General features: G+C 36.3%; 2 protein-coding genes across 3 annotated transcripts in view; one reads left to right on the top strand and one right to left on the bottom strand.

Annotated features, from left to right (window-relative positions):
* Window positions 1-1,398: 1,398 nt before the first annotated feature.
* Window positions 1,399-20,855, bottom strand: LOC143469802 (1-phosphatidylinositol 4,5-bisphosphate phosphodiesterase delta-4-like). 2 transcript variants are annotated; one of them, XM_076967625.1, is made up of 20 exons: window positions 19,081-19,253; window positions 18,681-18,756; window positions 16,081-16,230; window positions 15,586-15,686; window positions 15,137-15,267; window positions 15,003-15,063; window positions 14,830-14,898; window positions 13,220-13,354; window positions 12,762-12,947; window positions 12,560-12,672; window positions 9,719-9,863; window positions 8,914-8,994; window positions 8,768-8,846; window positions 8,202-8,323; window positions 5,250-5,402; window positions 4,662-4,779; window positions 3,862-4,037; window positions 2,579-2,677; window positions 2,112-2,301; window positions 1,399-1,686 (listed from the first exon to the last, which is right to left on the bottom strand). In XM_076967625.1, exons 1-20 carry the CDS (start codon window positions 19,090-19,092, stop codon window positions 1,580-1,582), a joined length of 2,304 nt encoding a protein of 767 aa, XP_076823740.1. In that variant the 5' UTR covers window positions 19,093-19,253; the 3' UTR covers window positions 1,399-1,579. The 2 variants fall into 2 exon arrangements, with proteins under 2 accessions (XP_076823740.1, XP_076823741.1); XM_076967626.1 differs by lacking the exon at window positions 19,081-19,253 and adding an exon at window positions 20,742-20,855 and having other exon boundaries at window positions 1,400-1,686.
* The window catches only part of LOC143469801 (retinoblastoma-like protein 1), a 78,088-nt gene continuing 59,974 nt past the window's right edge, over window positions 6,925-25,038 (top strand). The window contains exon 1 of the mRNA XM_076967624.1: window positions 6,925-6,934. The gene's annotated coding sequence lies outside the window, so the exon portion shown is untranslated. The remainder of the gene's footprint in view (window positions 6,935-25,038) is intronic.

The following is a 25,038-nucleotide window of genomic DNA, read 5'->3' as shown; positions in this document are numbered from 1 at the left end:
GGACCACTAAGATCAATACTCCAGATGGTATGATACTATGCTCTTGTTATTTCATTTTCATCAGCTTTTCTGGATATTCTCGTGACGTATTCTTTTGGCAAAATGTTTGGAATTCAAGACTCAGGGTTTCATTTCGGTAGTAAGGTTCACTATTTTATCTGAAAATTAAGAATAACGGCTTACGTTGTTTAAAAGAACACTATTGATTACAATTTTTTTGTCCTGTTTATTGATATATTCCACATGTATTAGACTGCTGTAAACGTTTGTAGATGACTTATTCAAGACAACACTCTGGCCAATAACTTCGCCAAAAATCATTCTCAAGTTGTGATTATACTTGTGGTATATGGAAAGTAATTTTTCTTGGTCGTTTGTCACACAACTTAATGGCTTTTCGCTTTGTCTTTGATGTGGGCTTTTTGGTAACATCACACAAGCGGCAAAGCGTGAGCAGCATGCCATTTTGTGTTCCTTATATCGTACTTTTATATAGCTTACTGTCATTTTTTTGAAAACCGTTTGAACTTTTGTAGAAAATGCACATGAATCGACGCTGTTGTTTAGCGTGCCACTGCTTATTAAATTTCAGGCTCAACGTATTTGGAAAACGTACCATCAAAAATTGATAACGAAATGTAGGTTAATACCAGTAATTATAAAGTATAACATAGGCAAATGGGCAAACGTTTACGCATCGCAATGAACGTGTGCTGTAAAAGAATTTAAGGTTTCTATTGCAGCTTACTTTAAAAAAGACGATGATAACCAAGCAAAGCGCATGGAATTAGATTTTACTTTTTCGAGGAAGCTAACTTTCATTCAAGACACATATTTCTGCGCACTTTTTTTTGCGGTGTCCAGGTAATTTCACTTGGATTTGGTTAGATATTTCAGTGGTCTGATGATCTTTTTCTTTACGATTTTTTACGCATTATGGTGTTACGTGTCTGGCACGAAGTGTGCGTCTATGTCACTAAGCTGACTAAATGCTAATCTGTATATCAAGAGCATTGTAGCACTCTCACTTTTGCCTACCACTTCGTTTCTTTATTCAATAGTAAAGTAAACCAGCGACTTGAATCTTTTATGTAAATCTCACTTGCGGAATGTTAAATAACTTTTGCATGAACTATTTAAATTTTCGTCAAGTTGAACACACTCACCACAGTGACTGAAGCGAGAGTATCAAGTTAATCTTTTGTCTGCGTTAAATTGAATGCTTTCTCACAAATGCTGTCACTTGCAAATCGGTGTACTTTACAAATTGTTGCCTTTCATTGCATGTTTTATGAAATGTTCGAAAATTATAACACTTGTGAAATATTGCCGTTTTTTCAGTTTTCGACATTTCTCTGCATTCATTAGCGGAAACGTTTCGAGTCAATAAGCATAAAATTAAATTTTATTTATAGGGTTTAGGTAAAATTTTATACAACATGTCAGCATATGCGATCACTTCAAAAAATAAACACAAAAATATTGCGGTTATAATGTAACAATACAGTATTTTATAATACGAATGCAGCATTGCAGCAGTAAGTCAGAAATTAATCGCAAAAAGTTGATATTTTCAGGTTCAGAAACCTGTGCCCGATAATTTGTTCTCAATTTCAATGTGAAGGAATAGTGTGGCAGGTGTCAGCTTTTTAGTTCCCTTTGTTTCCAAATGAACATGTCGGTAGCCTATTAAAGAAAAATATCCACGTTGTCCAAATCAAGTACAGGTATTTTTACGTTGCAAAAATAGATTAAAAACTGTATGTTTTACTTATGTTACAACGCTCAAAACGAACAGAATATTAGGATGTTTCTGTTGTTAGTTTTGACAACAGAAAAAGTTTTGCATTTTTTGTAATAAGTTGACCTCTCATGCAGACATTCTAATTTGTAACACCAGGGTTAGATATATAGTAGTTTTTTACAATAGAGGCCACAGAACGGTCTATTTTTAATAAATTCTTCTATTTCAAAACTTTAACAAAACCGTGTGCAATAACATGATAACATGTTGCAAGTAAAATGTCTACATATAAAGTACTATAACTTATATATTACCAATATACGAAAACTTATATTACAATTACCAATAAGCTGTCTACTGCGCTTACCTTGTGCAATGTCTTGGACTGCAAGAGTATAAAGGCCCACTAGGTCGTTACTTCCTTTGGAATCTTTGTCCATGACTTTGAACTCCAAAAAGGCGAGGCTAGGTACAAGAATGTTGAATTCCATTGGTTCATCGTTCATCCACATTGGGTTGAAACCATTGTCTTCAATAACGCTGGTTTTTAGGCTTTGCTACATCAAAAGCAAAATATAATATAAATATATTGGATAATCATCAGTAACCAAACATTTACTGGTCGTGCAATGCGCAACTCGCGCTTTAGGTCTAGGCACGAAATGCGTTTCATGATGTGCGCTATCATATACACAAAAGTAAAAAAGAATTTGTTTCCGCCATCATCGTGTTGGCATGTGCTGGAAAATGTATGCTATACTTGTCAAATTATAATAATCGCTCAGCCCCTCTACATGAATCACAAGTTTCTTTTTCGACTATATTGAAACTTACCCGATCTGCATCGACGCCAAAAACAGATACTACGACGTATGGATCAATCACGTCGTTTTCGTTGTTGGGAGGCTTTGGGAGTTGTTGAGCTGAAATGACCTACGAAAATTACTAAGAATATTTTATGTGCGTATCACAGTTTACCACATTACTCCTTCGTCTGTATACATAGTACAAGTCGGTGTATAAATTAAAGCCATAGTTGGAAGTTTTTTATCTTTGTTTTGTATATATCTTCCAGAACTGGGCAAAAGACAGAACTGCAAGTTGCAACGTAAGCGTAACGTGAAGGTTTTTAAGTAACGTAACATAAGTAACCTCCGTTTTGGTAATTTCCATTGTTTTAAACATCATTTTGGTTATTTCAAGTTCAGTACATTCTAATTTGGTTATTCTATTATGTCTTTTTCTCGTTGATATTTTCCCTACTGGTATTTGCTGGCTATCTCTGCAGTAGGCTGCTGCCTCGTGCTATTACACAGCCACCTTTAAGTTATAGCTTAGTGAAATAATGTTACGAACTCTGTTTCCAACCTATTGTGGGGTTGCGCATAATAGTGTTTTCGTTTGTACTGTTTTTACCAATTAGCACCTTTTGCGTGTTTGTTCTTAACTATTTTGATCACACGATTTGACACCCTGGTCAAATATAAAAGTGGTGCGCTTTTTTCTGGGAAGGTGTTTTAGTCGGTGCCTGGAGGTGACCAATTAAATGTCGATTTTCAAAGATCATCGGTTTGTTTTATGAGCGTGACAACACTACACAGTATATAGTTGCTCACAGTTAAGGGTGTTTCCGTTCACCGTAAAACGTGAAATTCAGCTTCATGAACGAACAATTTTTGTTACAATTATAATCTACAAAATCTTTGTAGATTTGTAGATTACTCAGAAATTTTCGATTTTTTTTCATTGGCTCTTCGCAGTTATTTTGTAAAAAAACATTAAGTTCGCTGCGCGAAAACAGTGCAGCAGCAAACCCATACTTACAAATGTAGCAGTTACAAAGCCGCATTATGAGTTTTAACTAGAAACCACTTATAGGCTACGCAAAGAAATGGCGTACTTCCTTCAAATACTTGTTAACGTAATTTACAAGTTTTATTTCTTTGTCGAAGCAAATTGTAATACTGTATAGCAGATGTCAGGCGTGGCAGCTATATTTACTTACAGCCATAATCTATTCACGTGATTATCGTGACAACTGACAAGCTACCTTTAATATATATTTTCCAGTAATAATTTCCTTTTCTTGTAAATTAAAATTTTTTAACAAAACTTACTGTCACTTTGATTGATGTCGGATCAACAGCGGCAGACTCCTTGGTGATATTTATTGGGTCAAAGTTTCCCTCCAAAAGACACGGAGGTTTCAAAACGTAACCAGCTTCGCCATTTGATCTAAACCTGGCTTGGTTTAGATAAGTCTCCTCGTCTTCCGTTTGATAGTTGAGTGCCACTGTTTAAGTAGGCCATGATTAAAATGGACTCGCTATTTCACCAAAATTAGGTCACGCAGCCTATTGCGAAATATGAATGGTCACAGGTTAGAACAGTGGGAATACATTGATTTGAGCTACTTAAGATTTGATTGAAGAATGAAGTGATATTTGGATCAAAAGGAAGATTTACGTTTAATTTAATAATTCATACAATTTAGGTTAGGTTATTGATAAAGATTATAATAGCGAGCCAAGTTATAATACAGAGAGTGACCATTCCTCCGAAAACAGGTCAGGCAGCCCATTGCAAAAGATAGATGGCTAGGCTCGGGCAATAGAAATGCAAACGCTTATTTAGCTTTTAGGGTTTAAATGAAGTTAGAGTCGGATTACAAGATAGATTTAGGTTTGGTTTGCTATTTTAAAACATTTAAGTTAGCTTTACAAGAAACTGTAAGAAGTAGCTTCAAACGTACACGATTTTCCGAAGAAATTGTGACAGCCTTATTAAAATTCTATATTAGCTTAAAAATAGTCGTTGTGAATGTACGATGCAAGTTTGGTTTTAGGAAGCAAACAATCTTCAATTTAGACTTTGTTTATCACTACTCCAGTAAATACTTGAATACAAGTGTACTTACCGATTTGACAGCCAACGTTCCAGTTCGATAACGGATCATAATTGCTCGAGTTAGTACGACTTCCTTTTGGATATATCCTTACAAGCTGCCACTGATTGTGCTTCACAAAGTCTGAAGGCTGTGTACAAAAATACTACCATTCTCGAAAAACATACGCCAAAAGTAATCACAGACCATATTAAGTTGAACTTGGCCATAAAAAACATCATAGACAAGTATATACATTAAAACCTTATGTGATATACCAGCTATTGAATCTGGGATATTGGGTTGGGTGTTTTACTTCGTGCTAATTTAAAGAAGAATTTTTTTCTTGTTCCTCTGGCAAGAAATGCTTGAAATTGAGTAATTGTTTCACAATAAAGTATGCTGTACGATATATGACGACTTAGTGTATTTTATTTTTTACAAATATTCTAATCACAAAAATTGTATGACCAGCTAATGACGTTGACCACTAATTTTCAGATCTATCATAAACCACAAGTATGATGATCAAGTATATACGTTAAAATCGTGAAAAAGTAAAAAGAAAATGACTAAAAGCGAGAGTAAATGCACTTATTCCAACATTTGCTTGAACGCTACCTTTGATTTTGCTAATCCTTCGGCTTTGTCTTCGTTTAGCGACGATATGTGATGAAAGTCTGAACGTGCTTCAGCATCAGCAAAACCATTAAAATGGCGACTGACCGCGTACACCACACATTCGGACAGAGCCCGAGATAGTTTAACGTTTTTCTGCAAAACGTTAAAAGTGCGCAGTTGATTAATAAAGTTTTAAAAATAATTTTAATAAACTTTTATAATGCAATTGTTTTCATGGAATATTTTGAGGCAAAACGCGGTTTTCATACAAGTCACTTTGTATTGACACTTACAATTCGTAAAGGGAATCTGCTGTACAGCATTTCAAGCTATTGCCCACCCAAAACTGTATTTTAAAACTTTTCTTTCATGATGATCAGTAGCACAATTTTCGAATCCTTAACCGTACTTTTATTGATTGAGTTGACAAGAGATTAAATATTTGTAACTTTTCTTATTGCAAACACCTACTTGGTCATATTGCTAATTTTTAGGACAAAAGCAGATAATAGCGCAACAACAACATAAAAGCTTACGAGTTTTTATATCTCAATACTGGTGATTTGATTAATTTTAATTTCCGTGACGTGTGCATTAAAACTAGCTTTGTAACGAAGACCAAGTTCAATTTTGTTCATGCACAATTTCGCATTAAAGTTATCTAGATATAATTAACCTGTGCCATATATGTATTTAGCAAGGTTGGCAGGACAGCAGCAAAACTCGGAATGGACACAATCGTATACTTGTAGTCATAAACTTGTCTCGCTTTATTATGCCTGTCACATTATAATGCACAAATTTAGGCGTCGCGCACGATATTCCCTTAATTAATTATTTGTTTTTTACTTGATTGGAATTCGGCTAAAATGAATGCTTATATTAATTCTCCTATAAGACTGTTTATAAGATGCTCTTGACTACATAATTGCCGAAATAAAAAAAATGGCGAAAGAGTAGCTTATGCTGAAACATTGGATGTAAGAAAAATTTGCATTTTAAAGGCAGGTCGCCTGAAAGTATCTTTGTATTGAAACATTTTTAAATTTTAACGTCGCTGTAAAACTATTTAAGCAATTGTATTTCAACGTAAAAGCGTCATGCAGAAAAATTGTTAGACAAATTTGTTCTGAATTTTTGGTGTTCGGATTACAGAAACGTAGATTTCACTGTTTTATGCCATACTTGCTACCATATCTGTATAGTTTCTTAGGTTTGCGTAAAATAATTTTAGTAAAAGTTTGCAGCAACATTCCTTCACTTACTGTATAAGAGTTTAAATTTCTGAAGTACAAAGGTTACAAACAGAGGCAACATCGTACAGTTTTTAGTTGCAGAAATTACAGAAATAGGGCCTAATTTACGTACTCACGTTAATACGAAGGCGTCATACTTAGTCAACAACCAATCCTAATATTTCTTTGCATCAGTGAACTAGACTCGAATAACCGTATGAATGAATTCACACCATTTTTGTGTTTTACGTAAAGTTTCATCAATAATCACCAAAACAGGACCGGTTACCTCTTGATTACCTCTTGATGATGTAATGTTGCTTGACTTTAAGAAAAACTACTCTATACAGGCAGCAAGTTTTGTTACACAACCTCAGATTAGATACAGTTTGTTGCAAATTGATTACTTTGATATGAAGCTTGAAGTAGGCTAACTTGCGCTTTATTTAATCAAGATAAAATGATTTCTTTTTAAAGTTATTAAACTTATCCGATAGATGTACGAAAATTAAGCATTTTCAATTGAAAATATAACAAAAAGAGAAAAGTTTTTTAAAAATGTGTTCATGTTGCATTTTAAAACATGATATACACAAAAACTGCAAGTAACAGACTAAAAAATTCTCTTTGAAGTATTAAACCGCTTGTAGTTATTTTGTATTTTCCACGACAGCTAGTTCTCCACATTCATTTACAAAATAACGAGTGTAGGCTACTCGCAGCAATAGTGATTTCAGAATTAACCTTCAAAAATATATTTTTGTACGATTGACAACCTTCTAGTAGTAAAGATTACTAATTTATTTAACTTATATTCAAAGTTTCAACTTTACAGAATCTGCCCTTTGCTGCCACTAGTCATGATAAGCATTTTGAGCAAAGCTGTATAAATGATTACTTAAAAGCTACAACAGAAGGAAATAACAACAAACAAAATAAAAACAAATGATAAACACTCTAAGGCAGGGGTGGGCAACATACGGCCCGCGGGCCGGGTCCGGCCCGCGACGGGATTTTGAGCGGCCCGCAGACAGTTTCCGGTCTTACATGATAACGTGGCCTGCGGCCACGATACACAATTAACGTATCGATTCAGGAATCCGGCCCGCCAAGTACTTCATTTTCTCATATCAGGCCCGCCGACCGAAGAAGTTGCCCGACCCTGCTCTAAGGTGTGCGAGGAATGTTTTGCGTTGTAAGTACTATTTCAATAGGCTTTTCTACGTTGTTGTCAAATTATTTTCTTAGAGCTGCAAGTCCTAGGTCTTGCATACTAGCAATGCTATAGTAAAAAGCCAACACAATGATAGTCCTGCGATTATAGCTTATTGTAAACAACAACAACCTTACAAACACAAAATATTTTAACAACCTAACAGTTTTTTTGCTTAGGTACAAACAATTCAGCTATATTAGTAGTAATACCTTTAGAATAACTGACTGATAACACAAATTACATATTTTATTTCCAACAGATTTTGGTCCTATCTACTCGTATGCCTGTTGTTGATTACCTGTTCGCATTGCTATAATTAACAAATGGAATTTGTTGTTTTTACATTTTTTATATGAACCTGTTTCGAATTTCCACGAAACACTTGCTACAATGAGTGGATGATTCATAACTATGCGCAAGGTCAAGGATCTCGGTCAAGGCCAAGCCTGCTTTGTTAATCATTAAACCCATACGGTTGCTCGAAAAACAATTACATCAAACCTTGGATTTTTGATGCTTTTTTACACCATTTTCTTCGACGTTCGCTGCCTCATCTTCCTCGCTCACTTCTCCGTCACTTTCACTCTCCTTTGGCAGGCGTTTTCCTTTCACGAGAACTTTACCTAAACAGGATTGAGTCTTAAAAAAAAGTAATCTTGTCCAGTGGTGAACACAATTAGTCTTTAAATAGCCCAACCAGATAACGCGTTTGAGGCAATAATGTAAACAAATGTCAAGCGTAAATGCACTAATTTTTATTAGAAACACTTCATAATGTTCTTCTTGGAAAATTTAGAATTACCAGCACGCGTTGGGCTAAATAAAATTTAAAAGGTAAAGAAAACCTGGAAAAACTTTACCTTAACAGGGTATGGAAAATCTAACAAACTTTTTTTCAAAGTTTGGAAATAAAAGCGAAATTATCACGGTAAGATTAAGAAGAAACTTTTTCGGCAACAATTTTGTCGGAACTGAATAAACTACAGTAGGTAATACTTCTTTGGCAAAAATTAAATGAAAGTGGATTAGTTATTTAGAGTAAAAAAGGTGTAAATATAAGCATATACCCTTAAGTTGCTCTGGACTGGGTAGAGTATTTTCTTGCGGATCAACAGGAGCAGCAAGTAGCTTTGAGCCAAGTGTGTTCTAAAAAAAGTGTAAACAATTCACTTCAAGGAGCCCATTCCATAAGAATGACAATTAAAATTCTTGCCTTAAGAATTTCGGCCATTTTGTTTTGCTGTGGTACGCTGCAGTGATTTTCAATTGACAGTATAACCGGGTAATTGGACGCCTGAATGTAGCAGAAAATCTTTAGATAATACTTATATAATAAACATGCTCGTATAAATATGCTAATAAATATTCTCGCCAGGTATACTAAGAAATTTTTTCAAGCGGCTTCCCTTTCACATAAATAAATGAGATAACCAACTGGGATGTGAAGGCTATGCATCATGTAACTCATGACAGGCTACAAATGTATGACAAGCCATATTGGACAAAAGTGAAAACTGTTACGTGCAGGGTACTGGGTTGGCCAAGTGGTGCAAAAACGCGCGATCGTGCTTTAACAAAGAGTGGAATCGGTGTTGGCCAAAGTTAACGAACGTTTTAGTCTACCTTCTGCTTCTGCAATGTACTTGCAGACTGGGTTTAGACAATAGGCTGCAACTACATTCTCCGTAATGGAAAATGTAGCTACTGTAGTGTGCACATGCACGCACGAGATTCATAAACTTGCACACCAAATTTTTTATCCCTAGTATACGTTGTTTTTCCGACCACTTAGCCAACAATCCATCTCAATCTTACACATAACGAAATTAACTTTTGTCCGGTATGACTTGCCATACAAATGGCCCGATCACTTGCGAGATTTTTACGATTTTTGATTGTAACACGAACTGACGTCTTATATGATTTCACAAGTAACTGGTCAATTTCCTTTTTAATGATTTTATCATGTTCTTGATTATCTTCAAACATTGCCAAAAATAGAGTGGAAGTTGACATACTTTAAATCCATAATCACGAACTGCTTCGATAACATCAGCAAACTTAATCTTGGATGTTAGTGTGTATCCATGATATATGATTGGTTCGTCATCATCGCCATCCCAAGCGTCTAGTTCCACGCAGCGGCAACCTTTTTCCAAAGCTCTAAGATTGTGAAGATTTTGCCTTAATTATATTTGGGCATTTCGTTAGGGTAACATCATCAAAATCAAATTAATCTCGAAATGTAAGCACGATTTCTCGTTTCATTTGGATTAACCTAGGAATATTTATCGTTTTGTGACTGTGATGGCCGCAGGCTCTGCAAATCCAGTAATACGATTAATACTTGTTTTAATTGCAGTTGTTTTGGCCGCCATTGCAGTGTAGAATGCAGACAATGCTCCAGTCATGTATAGTCACTTCTCTTAATTGCAATCAAGGCATTGAAGCCGTAAAGGTGTAGCCAGCTCGTTTGCCTACTTTTGGTTAAACACGCCCAATCACTGGCATTGGTCTTTGTGATGAGTGTACAAGGTAGCAATATAGTAATTAAATTGTCTGCATGTCTATAATTTACATAAACCCGTATATGGTAATCTGTGAAAGTTGGTTTATGCGCTTAAGGGTTTGTCACCATAGGTAAAAAAAACTGAGTTGGTAACTAGAATTTTGTTTGCCCAACATCATCGTGATGCTTTGCCTACTAACACAATTGCATTTAGACATTATTATTTATCGAATTTCCACATTTTCTGTTTATAATGACGAAGCGTACAGCCGTCAATCTGAGAAGATTATTTTCAAATAGTAACAAGTGATTCAAAAGCTTTCCGTGTTTATGCGTATACAGTAAACGGGAAAACGTTCGATTACAAATTAGTGCGATAAAATTGCGTCGCTATGTCGCCAAATATACAAAGGTTGCCGGCCGACTAACCGAAATTTTCGACAACAAGCACGTCAGGTCATAACCCATAAACCTTTACCCCATCTATTATAAGTAAACAAGTGTTTCGCTGCAAATGAAATATCTAACCTTTTAAAACGATCTTGAATTTTTGACAAGACCAAAACCTTTACCCCATCTATTATAAGTAAACAAGTGTTTCGCTGCAAATGAAATATCTAACCTTTTAAAACGATCTTGAATTTTTGACAAGACCAAAACCTTTACCCCATCTATTATAAGTAAACAAGTGTTTCGCTGCAAAGGAAATATCTAACCTTTTAAAACGACCTTGAATTTTTGACAAGACCTAAAACAGATATGAGAAGTGCTGCTGCAGCACGATTTATCCGATCATTATCTAAATTCGTTGTGAGGTCCCTTTCCAGATTTTTGTTAATATTTCGGAACTTTTCTTTGTGATAGCAATAGTGGACAAAAAGTTATCCTCGACAATTTTCCGCACAAAATAAGGCGGTTTATCGTGCATCTATTTTATATTCACAAGCCAGCACTTTTCCAATTTTGCATATGTATTGCACAATAGTTCACTGGTTACATAAACTCTAATTTTATATTTTTCGCATGTAAAATACCTTATAATAAAATGCTTTTGATTTGAAATAATAATCAATCATTTTAACCACGGGTATATTGAGAGTCTGTTCGTGCGTGTTTTGGAATCTTTGGTGTTACGTGACGTTTGGCCTTTAACATTTAACAAACATCGATTTTGTAGATAAAAATATTCGACCCGCCACAGAGCAGTATTTTGTAAGTGGTACATCCTCTTAGAAGCACGTTCAACGACTTTACCGAGACCTAGTTATGGCGCATATATCCTGAATTAAGACCACTTATAAAACATTCTCGTTTGTAGGTATTAAAACTGTTTTGATGTGATCGATATAAAACATTCCCAGATTTTATCAGTTTACAAGAACACAAACTTTATTTATTAAATTATTATTCGTGTATACCTGGGTGTATCGATTATAATAGATGCATTTCATAATATTGAATCGTAGAATTAAAAATAAGAATTTGAAACATAGAGACGACGCTCACTGCCACGTCGAAGTACCAAGCCTGGTACGACTGGTAAGCCTGGCAAGCGAACAGCTGGCAAATATATTAAATTGCATATTATGCACATCCAGTTGTTGCCCATACAAAAATGCGTGGCATGTTGAATGAAGCACGAAATTTGGAAATACCGAAAAATACTGTACTCATGCTTCTGGGCATCTCCAGTGTATTGTTTAACATTAATTAGTGGAATTCCCGTTGTTCATTTTTCTAGCTTGTAGTTCTAAATATGGAATAATATAAACGCAACACTGGTAACCCAAAACGTCAAAGGTCTTGAACCGTAATGGGCTTTTCCGTCAAATAGAATACTTTCGAAATTGCGTAGTAAATTGACCGTTTTAAAAACCCAAAATGGGGGCGTTTTGCTGCTTACTTCGTTGGAAATTTGCTCAGCAAAACAAGCCCGCTGTTCCTGAGTGGCATTATCAAATAACACTACTCATTAGAAAATTGCGAATCCACGAATAACTGGCCCACGCAAATTCCTCGATTCAGGTTTTTGGCATGACCTTCGCAACATGCGAGTTGTACTTTGAAAATCAGTACACAGTCGTTATTATTGCACACAGTTTAACCTTATGTTGGGTGTGGCTAATACCAAACCGCATTCATACGTGCGTGTTCGTGTTTTGCATGTGTATGCAGTGATAATAATCCATTTGGTCGAACAAGCAACTCCGATAAATCTCATTTTAAAAATGATCAACATTCTTTGTTATGTAAATGGGTCGCGCTAAGGACGGCCGGAACTTCTTATAACTTATAGTTTTAAAGTTGAAAACACCCGGATCAGGAAGCAAGTAGATTTTGTTAATCTCACCTTATGTAAGCTTCCACACTGGATTTCCCAAATAGCTGGTCATGGGTTAAGTAAGTGTTATGCGATGATGCAATGAAGTAGCTCGATAGAGGTTTCGTCATGTCCATAACCACCTTGTTTACGGTGTATAGGAGTTACCGAAAATGGGGTAAGTTTCAGAAATAACCTATTTATTGCACACTTTTGCGAACTGGTTTCCCACCTGCCTGTGTTTGTGGTTAAACACGTCTCCCACGGGAGACATGAGCAAATAGGTAAATCCATAAATGGACATGACCTTCTTCGATTGGAATTCTTCATCTGGTTCAAACTTGTCAATCAGCTCCAGGGCCATTTTATTGGTGACGTCATTCATACCTTGATCATTCTGCAGGAAACGAACCAGTTCCTGAATTTTGAAAATAAAGACTTTTGTTAACATGTTATTGAAACAGTGTCAGACTTTGTAAGAATTCGGAAAACAAAAATCGATACCGCACACAATGTAAACTACAAACAAGCTACGAAAGTTAAATAATGCGCAAAAATGCACAACATGATCACTTAATATATGAAGGTCGTACTTCTGCGGTAGCCTACAAAAATACAGTAGGCCCACCGCAATGAGTAAGCGAACGCAAAGGTCGTTGTTTGGTTCAATATTTACTTAATAGTTTGCACCTTGGGCTGCAATTTCAAATCGGCGTCACAATATTTCTTGTACAATCTCTCGATCTCTGGTCTCCATGTTATTTTCTTGAAAAAATCCGTGAATTCCTCGAATGAAAGATGCGAATCGCCGGACTTGTCAAATTCCTAGAACGAAAAATGATCCATGAAGCATGTTTACTCGTAGTTTGACCATTATCTGGCTGACGTAAGTTGGAAAGTTTTTGGAACTTCGATTGATTAACTGGCAATATTTTACCGAAACGAGGAAGGGGAAATCGGTTCCTGTTTACCTGTGTTTGAAAAACATCTGCATCATGGTTACAGATTGCTTTTATAAAATGAGCTTAAATGCAAATGAACGCTTATAATAGTATGTTATCACGCGATATGTCTTGTGTAATGTGGAAGGTGGTTTTGTCTACTTCGGATTTTAATATTTTTGCTTTAGGCGAAAAACATTGGCTGTAATTTTGGTTTGTATAGTTATCGTTAATATTCGGTTTTCTTACCTGTGGTACGCATATTAGTTCGTAACAACGCTAATGATTGACAGCCTAACAAAAAATAATCGAATCGAGAGGGGAGCAACAACTAGAAGCCAATAATAAGCTGGAAAATTATCAAATTAAACTGTCTTTATGTTTTCGGCCCGTACGTTTTGTACCAAGCAGTTTTCGCTATATCCGCGTTTTAAGCGATCATCCCCTTTTAAGGTGAATTTACAACCAGGATTTGATAAAATCGGGTATCCTGGTAACCACATTAACGTACAAAAACGACCGTAACAGTACAACTTTTGACATGAAACTAACAGATCGTTTCACAGTTTAATTCGGAAAAGATTTTAAGTCAAATAGCCTATTACCAAACTATAGTGTCCCACTTCTCGTTAGGCGTAAGCCACAAACTACCCATCTTATTATTTCTACAAAACAGGTCGACAATTAACGACCCTTATTCTGAAGTCACTATAAGCTAGTAATTAACAAATGGCAGGCGAACTGCGTATACGCCTCTCCGCAAATTAAGCATCTGCAGTTGGTGCTGAACTGCTGGCAACTTTATCAACGTGCGAAAATGTTTTGTTTTTCTTGTGACATATCGCATTAAAATGCTAAGTATTCAGCTCATTTATGGGCTTTACAATACTTGGTGCTCATAATTAAGATTACGCGCGATCGTTACCGTAAAAAATGGTCGTATACTTCTAACCTGTTTTAATAACAAGGCCGTATTTTTCCAGTTCCCATATTACGCGGTATTTTAATGCGAAGATTGAACTGGTGCAGTAAAACAATTTGTCGAGCCCTGCTCATGATGACAAATAAATCTTTCTTGCCACAAACGACGACTGAGCTAAAACTTTCTATCCGTTAAATGTCGCTGTCGCTCCACTTAGCTTATGGTTCTTCATTTAGATTAAACAGAAATGCGAACTTTGTTGAAGTAAGTTACTGATGGTCACATAGTTTCCAGTATGTTTAACCTATTTGCAGTACCCACAAACCATTTCTATAACGTAGAAATAGTCATTTCAAAACAGGTTGAAATGACAATTGATTTTCTGCAGACATCTTTGCTACAATGTAGAATGAGTCGAATAAACCTCAAACACCAACCTGCAAGTGCTTGTCAACATACTTTGAAGTGGCTGCGAAGTTTAGCTTATCCAAAAGTTTTTTCACCTCCTATAATGCAAGTAACTTTTAGTTGGAATTGAAATGAAATCAAATTTCGCAACATTTTTAAATTACACGAAAACTTTTACCTTTTACTTTACGGAAAAGTTTACCTTAACAGAGAGAGAGTTGCTATTGTCTTTATCCGCTGCTTTAAAATGCTCCCAAGTCCATCTGAACAGCGAAAGAGGAAAAAAAATGACTAAGCCATTGTCAAACGCTAAAACAAATACCATTGTCCACTTACAACAACTGTTGTCCCTTCATGTCCAAATTTTCAAGATTCGCATTCAGATGTTGGAGGCCCTTGATCCATAACTGGGCTGAAGACGGTGTCACCGCAACCAAATTTAACGGATTGTTCTCATCTTCAATTACCTTTATATAGCAATTAGTATTATCGGCACGTTATCAAACCAGTCAGGCGAAGTATGATGTAGCTGGTGATAGTAACACTAAAGATGGCCTGTGTATAAGCTATAAACAGATTATGCTTTAGAACAAAAGCATAGATTACAACATAAAGTTTTTAAAAGAACGAAAGTGAAACTGTAAGGTTCGACGCACACAACGCTTATTTCGCAAGCAGACTTTACATTTGTGTAATACTAGCTCGAACGCTCGCTAATTTAAACATAAAATCCGCTGGCGAAAAAAGTTCTGTGTGGATTGCTAAGAACAACAAACTTGCTTTACCAAGCTGAAACATAGCTCGGATGGTGGTAGTTTTCTTCCCAAGGTTTCCCATATTGGACTTTGGTATCCAACTCGAATTTCAGTGAGTTTTTTGATATCAACTGCAAATGAAGTAAATGAATGAATGCAAAGTTATATACCGCAATTTGGTAGTTGCCGTAGGGAAAGGAAACCCATTCTTACTTTGCTACATAAGCTTTTGCTTATAATTATTTGTTGTTAGTACACTCTCACTTGCCATTATCCGAGTTCGGTACAATATGGTAAAATCTTAACGTTGAAAGTGCAGTGAAATGGGCCAAATAGCCGAAATTAATGATAAAGTAAAATCAACGTCATAATGGCGTTATAATCAACGCCGGATTTCAACCCTTAAAACAGGGCCACATCATTTTCCAGATGGTCCAAAACAGCAGATTTATTTCACACAAAACTTAAAATGAATAAACTGTCATTTTTAAATGGCGGTTCTTCAGCTTTTATTCAGGTACTTACTTAGCTTATGCTTCTTGGATCCACATGACTGGTGCCTTACGTGCATAGATAAGTGATCACGTGACAATTGTATGTGGCGCGTTTTTCTCCACCTTGAAGACTTGACTTTGACAAAGTACGCCCCATCTTCCATTTCGCTGAGAGCCATGTCTGCAAGGAGACGATAAATAATCAAAAGTTGGTCGAATATCAGTTTCACTTAGAAGGAAGGAGTTATTATCTAAAAATGACGACATTTCTCATGGAATAGTTACAAGAGACGGTAAAATCCTTAAAGGTTATTTTAAGACGTTAATTGGTAGAAAAGTAAAATGTAAAAGAATCAGATTCGTCAAGACATCAATGCAGATTAATTTTACATCAATACTTCAAGATTTTGAGACACGTGTTTTCAGCTATCCGTTTGTTCTTTGAGTCAAAAAGTTCAAAAATTTTATATACCTTAATTGTAAGGAAAACTAATGTACAATAATATTAAATATATAACATTCAATGCACCTTCAAACACAGTGTCTAACGAGGCTAATCTAATAAATCGAAAGCTGCCGCTACTCCACCGGAAAAATCGTACTTTCAAAACTATTTTTCACGGTTTCTCATTCACCTAACTTACGTTAAATGTTATGACACAGTAACCTAAATCTACCTCTTAATCTAAATTGAACCCTAAATATCTAAAATCAACTTTTTGTATGTCTTTTGTACTAGCCGTGAACATGTTAAGGCGGGTGAGAAATCGTCACTTTTTAAATAAAACTATGTTCCAGTTTCCTTAATGTACGTTTTGTCCAATACCAAGCAAACATTGCCACATATGCAACTGCCTCGGACTACGTTTCTGTTCATGTAGGTCTTGTATATTTGAGTCATATCAAAACGGGCCAAATGAAGTTCATTAAAATGAATTGCAATTACTTAGACAAGTCAGCCCTAAACCAAAAAATAATTGTCAATAATATGAAATACATAGTTAAGCAGTTATTGCGGAACATTTATGGTAACTTTGTCATTTATTCACCATAATAATGAAAACGACTTTGGTGTTTGATTCTGGTGTAGTTGTGCAGTAGCCATGTAGATGTAGGCTTGCTCTTAAGTTTTAGATCGAACACGACATCACAGGCGGCAGATTAGTTGAAGTCAAGATATTGTGAGATATAGATTACGTCTAACTAATGTAACCCCTTCCTGTTATGCACTTAGAAGTGTTTAAACTATGGCCTGCTTTTTGTCACCTACACGAGATATCCTAGCCACTTTTCATATTCCAAACAAACACCAGATGTCACAAAAGAAAATTAAATATGGTAACGTCACCATTGCTACCACTCACACCATAATTAGCGGCAAATTTGAGATACATTTTTTTACAAAAGTTGCTATACTCTACTACAGTGGTCCGTAAACTGTGGGCCTTCAGGCAAAATATAATGGGCAGCATATTGTATCCTGTAACCAAGTAAATGTGGGCTGAATGTTAGTTTCAGAAATTTTTTCTGTTAGCCTGGTTAACTTGGAGCGCTAGCAATGCACGTCTTGATATTTTTTTCCATCTTAAGTAAAGGTAAACTACAGACATAACGGCAAACAACGGAAAACACAACCTGTAACCCCCCCACTTACATAGCGTTAACTGTTACGTCGTATTGAGAATACAAGCCTATTTTTATTTATAACGCTTATCCTTCATTACGCTACCACTTATCTTTACCAATTGTGACTTGGACAATAGTTGAATAATTCACAGTGAATGTTTGAAGGATATCTAAGTCCCACTTCAGTCAGCGAACAGTTATATACCTAGGTTCAAGCTTTATTTTATCAGTACCGATAAAACGATAATTTCAAACAAAGTGTGAAAGTTGAATCTATATTTCATGTTAAATTTAGGGTAGTGAGCACTGACTGCTATAGTAAGCTAGCGGAACTTCAACCTACGCTCGCACAAACCTATGCATGTTTTAGTTTCTAGGCCGCAATACGACTTAACATTAGTGATGCTAGTGTATTTTCGTTTGCTAACTGTCGGTTAATTGCAGGTAACCGCATATCGTTAAAACCTGTGGAAAGCACGTAACTAGATTAAACTTTAACTAAACTTATCCTAATAGCTTCAACAAATAATGTCTACTGCGAAAAATAGAAAAGCACCTTAAAACTATTAGTGAGCTAGTAATATTCACTGCATTAAGTATATTTCGCATGTAATGTTGGGCCTTCATTTATTAATGAAGTGATAATTTGGGCCATCGTAATAAACGTTGCCCGACCACTGCTCTACTAGATATTATCGACAAGTTCTGTGTCCAGTGTACTTACTGACAACTTGTTCTTGAATTATACGGTGAACTTGCCTTAGGACATTCCCCCAACTCTAAGTAGGCCAATACAATCACTGATGTTTAACGCCCACCAGTACTTAGCTCGTTTCAGAAATATCACTGCGTAAGTGCATTTTTTCATAAACGTATACAAGCCAGCATCGGATAAATCAGCAGAAAATATGCGCAAGATCGTTATTTCTTAGAAGCACAACATAGCAACGTGACTGAGGTATTTTAGTTGCTGTGGGCAATAGTTACAGCGGGAAAATTACTCACCTATTTCTGTTGGTATGTATCCTTGTTGTCGTTTCGTGAAAGAAACTTGTTCACTTCCAGGAGCTGTTTTTCTTCCCTGCAACACAAGTGGAAAGCTTTACAGGTTAATACTACGCTTTCGTTATCAAAGCTCTCATCATTACATTTTCCATTCAACAGCTTGGTCGTATTGTTAATTTTCGACCGGAGAAGTGACTACGGCTTGTCGAAACTGGTGATACGTTTTCGGCAATAACTGCTCAACCACTAAATATTATTGAAATATTTTTTTCTCCGGTTTACTTACTGACAAGTTTTCTTTGATTTAAAGTCAACATGTTTTAGCACAATTGCCATACAGCAGCGTGCTTATAAGTTGCTTCGTAAAATTTCAACTTAAATTTCTTGCAGCTCCACTCACCCTTTTTCCCATTTTCAAGCCGATTCTTGCGCGTCACACCCAAAAATAGGTTTACAGTTGAACCACAAATTCCCTGCGTGTTTGCAGCTAGACGCTTCCACTTTACTTTAAAAACTGATTTCTCAAACTAATCGCTGTTTAGAAATCAGTTTTTCTGTTGTAAGAACTGTCAAACGAAACTTCTCTTATGTGACGTTGTAACAACAATCCGATAAAAGCCTGTTTGTTAGCGGAGTGTGACCGCTTCACTTCATAAAAAAAGCCGTGGCCTTTTAGCCAGGACGACGAACCCCCTTAAAAAGAACCCCGTAATTTCCGTTAACGAATTTTCTTAACAAGCCTAAGCCGTGTTTTGCCTACTGCCATGACGACAGTAACCATACATTGACCAATGTAAGCGTCCCCCTTTCAATTGAGCAATCCAGGAAGTTACAAATACAAGCTTTAATGAGCGAGTGAAGGGTAGTTCAATCAAATTCAACTTACAGTTTTCTGACGACATTGAACTTAATTCTAAACAAAAAACTTATTCCAACCCCATAATAAAGTTAACAATCTTCATCAATCTCCATTATATCGTATGTCTCTGTCCTATTTTGATCTAAATAGAAGCTTATACAGTACTGTATTCAGCAAAGATGTATCCGTTTCTCTGTACCCTTCCTATCCAACACCATATTTTGATATAAAATTTCTTTCCAGTTAATCCGGCAGTTCACATGACAGAATTAACTATTGTTACATACGTTTTCTGAACCGGACGGTTTTGTTTACATTACCGATACATTTGGGCGAAGCGCTTCGCATTGACGATCTGATTCACGAAAATTTACGATTCCGTTTTTACAGAAATCATACAAACTATAAAAGCAGTAAGGCTTTAAAGCTGGAATTTTGCACAGGACTTTATCAGTGCGTTACCACCATAAACCTAACAAGCAGGTGTTGTTGGTAATAGTAGTGTCCACAAATCTTTTTACGGCAGTACGACGTTTCCCCTACAAATGTATTTGCTCGTAATCTCGCCAATAAATAAATATAATCCCCTTTCATACCTCATCCGATAAGCAAAATATCAACCAACAATAAACGATGCGCATTTCTACTTCTGGTTTTCAGTAACTGGAACTAAATCTGCAGCAAAGCCTTTGACGTTCCTGTTTTCATGCTTGGGTTAATTTGGCATTCGCGAATTTTGCGAACTGGCATCGCATTTTTCGTTATACTTGAATGATCTACATTCTAAAGCGACTCTGAACAAAATGCAAAATGCTCCTTATTGGCATTTTAACAACATCCAGATTGATATCTCCAGGTTGATATCATTTGTCGTCACCTAATGATATTATTTCACTCAACAAAGTACATGGTGAGCCGTTTTTTCATGGACTAAAATAGTCTAAGAGACCGATTGTTTGAAAGGATCACGAGAACAGGACTTTCGTCTGTAACTTGGCAACGAAATTGAAAGCATTCAGAAGGGAATTAATAGAAACATCTAATTAGGCTACGCCAAATACACAGCTATAATCATCACGATACGTTATCCATATTATGTTTATATAGTGTAGGTATCCAATACAAGTCGTACATTGTCATTAACTTTATATTCATTTTACAATGCACAATACAACGTAAAAATAAAAGATAATTGTGCTTACCGATCCGCTGTATTACACGCAACGAAATTGGTCCCTTTCGGCGGAACTACGACAAAGTTTCTTGCAAAAAAGGGGCCTTATGCTAATGACATTTCCTGTTAAAATTAAGGAAAAACAAACTTGGTTACATTTTATATACCGTTCTATAAATAGTCGTAGTTAATTACATCATTTGTTTGGCGAACTGTCAAATAGGCCATGGTGTAAGTTTCGGTTCAAAATACCATGTGCTGCAAGTTTATTTAGTAAGAAATATTTGCTAATAATAATACAGTACTTGCAGGACGAACGTGTCTGTTTTCAGGCCTACATCACGTGATGTAAGTCGTCACAATTATCGCTCCGTCATCACATGATGCTTTTTAAAGAAATCCAACAAACTTATGGTTACTAACTAACTGGAATAAAATCTCTCCTGCATCGATGGTTGCAAGAGAAGTTTAGTTTTCGCCGGAAGCATTATTTGTGCTGATAGTGGTAGAACACGTGTAATGGGCTATAGTATAGGCTACAAATTCCAAAAGACTGAAGTGGTGTGATGTCACACTGAAACTTAAATCGCTGTGGGCAAGGTACGGTATGAAATGACGTCGTCAATACATCATACAGGACCAAAGGTGAAAAGCCATAGAGTTACAAGCGCGAAACTGGTTTTGAGTATGGGGTAACACCGATTGATTTCCAGCGTTTATTTCCTTAAAACCAATTAAATTATAACTGAGATAGCTGGTTAATATGACCTTTTGAATCACATTGTTAGGCAACATATTCAATGCTAGAAAACCTGCAGACAAAAATCTCAACGTCTCTGTCTTTTCCATATGTTTTTATGGACAGCCATGAAATTTTGTCATTTGGAGACAATTTGAATGACAACCGGCGCGTAATAACTTTCCACCATTGTGGCACAAGTTTCGTGTGAGGCTGAATTTTTTTAAATGCTTTCAAAGCCTCAAGTAAAATATGTTCCTTATCCAAAGAAATTGGTTTCGTACTTTCCAGGAAATCTAAATTGACTAAATTTTCAGAAAAGATTTTCTGTCAGAGTTTTGAAACAATTGCATCGTTTCTTCATCCAACCGTGACCGAAGCAGGTTTAAGTTAGGCTGAAAAGAAAGCTTTTGAATTACATCTGATCATTATTGACATAGTGATCTTCTACCCGCGTTCGTTGCGATGACGTCCACTTACATAAGTCGTTAGTCGCGACTTGCTATCTACTACTGTATTTATCAGTTTGAGAAGCCGAAACGCACGGGTTGTAGTCAACAAGCGTTAAAACGAGGGACGAGTCCAAAAACAAGTTGATCTTATATATGAAAGAACACTACTCACTGAATATTCTGGTAAAATAGTTTTGAAAAATAATTCTTGGTTAGGTCATTATAAGCTAAAAAAATGCGAAATTGGCCCTAATGGTGACGTAGATAGTGGCTCTCGTGACATCATACGTAATGTCAGGCAACATTCGCAAATTCATATATTTAGTAATACCTACTGTATGTATCTATTACAGCTGTATAGATTGCTCTAACTGTCAATAGCTTGATAGGTCACAGCCTATGGCCAAACCACGGCAACCAGTTCGGTACCAGTTTGACGGCTAGCCTACGCAGCTCAAAGGATACCGTAACTTCACGGACGCAAAAGATTGGGTTACCAGATTTTTTATGTTTAAAACAATGGCAATTTATTCAATTGCCGTACTTCACGTTGTTAATTTCTTCACATGACGCCTAATTGGGCATACGTTAAACTCGTATGACCTACACTTTTTACTTCAGTTGATTACTACGCAAGGAGAGCAACAGCAGCAGCATGTTGTCAAGCAACTTGAGTAATATATGCCGTAACAACAGCCTTAATCTACGTCACAATGAAGGCAACAAATTGAGACTTTTAGCGATTTTCTTTTGCCAATAACTACCTAACCACGAATTATTTTTCAAAAATATTTTACCAACTTGTTCAGTTAATAGTGTTCGTTCATATAAGATGAACTTGTTTTTGGACTTGCACCACACTTTACGTTGGGTACTAATTGGTCCACCTGGGTTGTAATGTCTACTTCACTTCACCTTCAAAGTTGTTAATTCCAGTCTCTTTATCGAGGAATGGATCGTGCTGATTTATCTTTGTTAGTCATATATTAGCCTGGATTTAACCCTAATCAACAAAATCTGCTGTTGTTACAGTCACTTCGTTTATCCAAACCCTTGTTTGCTTTCCACTTGTCTCAATAACTCTCAAAAGCGCAATTATTTTTACCAAGGTATCTCAATTTCAGCCTATCTTGTTTAGTTGGTCTCAAAACAGCGATTAGGCAAGATTATATTCCATACAAACGCTGCAGTATTTACTACAAGCTGTTGTTCAAACTCCTGCATTGGTTAATTGATACCAAGTCGGTAAAGAATTCAGTTTTTGATTGTTCAAGTCCGTTTTTTCTGAGTCTTGCAATGGTACTGTACCGTACTTTAATTGCCATGTGGTCTATCAATAATTTACTATTCCACAACCGCTTCGCAAATAACAAATAAACAGGCGTAAAAGACAAGAACATTGCATTAAAGATACTGGTATTTTTGAAATGTAGCATAGTTATTTAAAGGCTCAGAGATCAGATCAGAATCAGAGGTCCCTAACCGTTCTGAGTTTACGGCACCCTAAATGCAGTGGCGTAGGAGCATATGCTGCCGCCCCTGGCTTTCGATGAAAATGCCGCCCTATGTAGACTGCAGCAAATTTTGAAGTATAGTTTCATGTTCACGCAATCTTTTCAATAAAAATAATTACAGATAATGTGCCGCGTCTCAGAAGTTCTATATTGCTTGAGAAAGAAGCCACACTGTCTCAGCGTTAAGGCCTAAAATAAAAGACAAAAAATGGAGAACAAATGTATTAGGCAAATAAAAGATTAATAACCGCCTCAAAATTGAACTTTTCGAGCTTTCGCCGAAGCAAAATCAGCGATAATATCTTCAAAATCAAGTTTTTGAACGTATAATGTCTTTCTATAGAAATTAAAGAATCGATAGAGCTGATAGCCGATCATCATTCATGGTAGAACGTAAATAGGACTTTATCATTTTGAGCTTTGAGAAACTCCTCTCACAACTCGCAATTGAAACACCAATGGTAAGATAAAGTTTCAGACACAAGCATAAATATGGTAGGCCTACGTACTTGTTGAATCAAGTAGGTGTGATTTAGCTAACCACTGTAAAACATCAAACGCTGTTGCATTACGATCAAACGTGGTATCACTGCTTCGCACCAGCCTCTTAAATCTGTCAATTTCCACAGCTAACTCCAAAAAGTCCACCTCGTCGTCATAAGTGCTTCTAAAAGCGTTGGTGAATCCATTGTGACTTTCGCTTTGCAGCAGCGCGTGAGGATTCAAAAATCCAAACATATATTTCAAGTGGTGTATGCCGGTAAACCTAGTTTCAGCTTCAAGTTTAAATCTGTCCAATGCTTGAAACATGCATCGTCTTACTTCTCCAACAACACTAAGGCCAGCATCTGCTGCGTGTTCGCCAGGCATTCTCTTTTTTCTGCGAAGTCTCCGATCTTCAACTGGAATCTCTAGCTCTGCGCATTTTTTGATCGTTGCATCCACAGAACCTTTAACCAGATTATCTCGTTCTTCCACTAAAAAGTTGACAAACGCTTTCATCTTGTTAGAGCATTGCGCTAACAGCAATCCTTTTGCTGCAAGTAAGTTTAAGTATCATGAGATTCTCGCAGGATTACTTTCCAAAAACATAAGAAGAAAAAGAAAGAAAAATTCTGAATCGCTTCTAGAATACTATGAGCGTCACCTCGTGTATTAAGATTTTCGTTTGGATTACATAGTTCCTCTAGACTCTAGAGCATCCATAAACTCATCAAAACATGCGTGAAGGGCCTTTACAGCAGCGTGATGTGCGCTCCATCGCGTATCAATCACTCGCTTCAGCGCGATTGGCGCATGCTTTAGAAGGACATCCCATCTATGAGTAGAGGCAGCAAAAAAAAAAACATACTTTGTAAAACAGCGAAAATCTGTCGCTTAAATGCAACGATCCGACGGCATGAACATCTGCAAGATTCAGTGTGTGATTTCCACACGGTACGAGTAGTGCTTTTGGATTTATGTTTTTGATTTTTTGCTGAACTCCAGTATGAATTCCCGACATAGTAGATGTGTTGTCGTAGCCTTTTCACCTACACATCATCACATCTAAGTTGTTTAGTTCAAGTTCATCTAGAATAGATTGAGAAAATTCAGCTGCCGTTTTTCCGCTCAACGGAA

The sequence above is a fragment of the Clavelina lepadiformis genome, chromosome 8 (genome assembly GCF_947623445.1).
Source record: "Clavelina lepadiformis chromosome 8, kaClaLepa1.1, whole genome shotgun sequence".
NCBI lineage: Eukaryota > Metazoa > Chordata > Ascidiacea > Aplousobranchia > Clavelinidae > Clavelina > Clavelina lepadiformis.
Note: the sequence above shows the minus strand (reverse complement) of the source record. Positions and strands in the feature narration are given on the sequence as shown.

Excerpts from the sequence above, each read along its gene's own strand:
- LOC143469802 (XM_076967625.1), bottom strand. Across the intron at positions 13,355-14,829 it reads ATGTTGACAAGCACTTGCAG|GAATTTGACAAGTCCGGCGA; the intron begins GTTGGTGTTTGA and ends TTTTCGTTCTAG. Across the intron at positions 12,948-13,219 it reads ATTTGAAATTGCAGCCCAAG|GAACTGGTTCGTTTCCTGCA; the intron begins GTGCAAACTATT and ends TTCAAAATTCAG.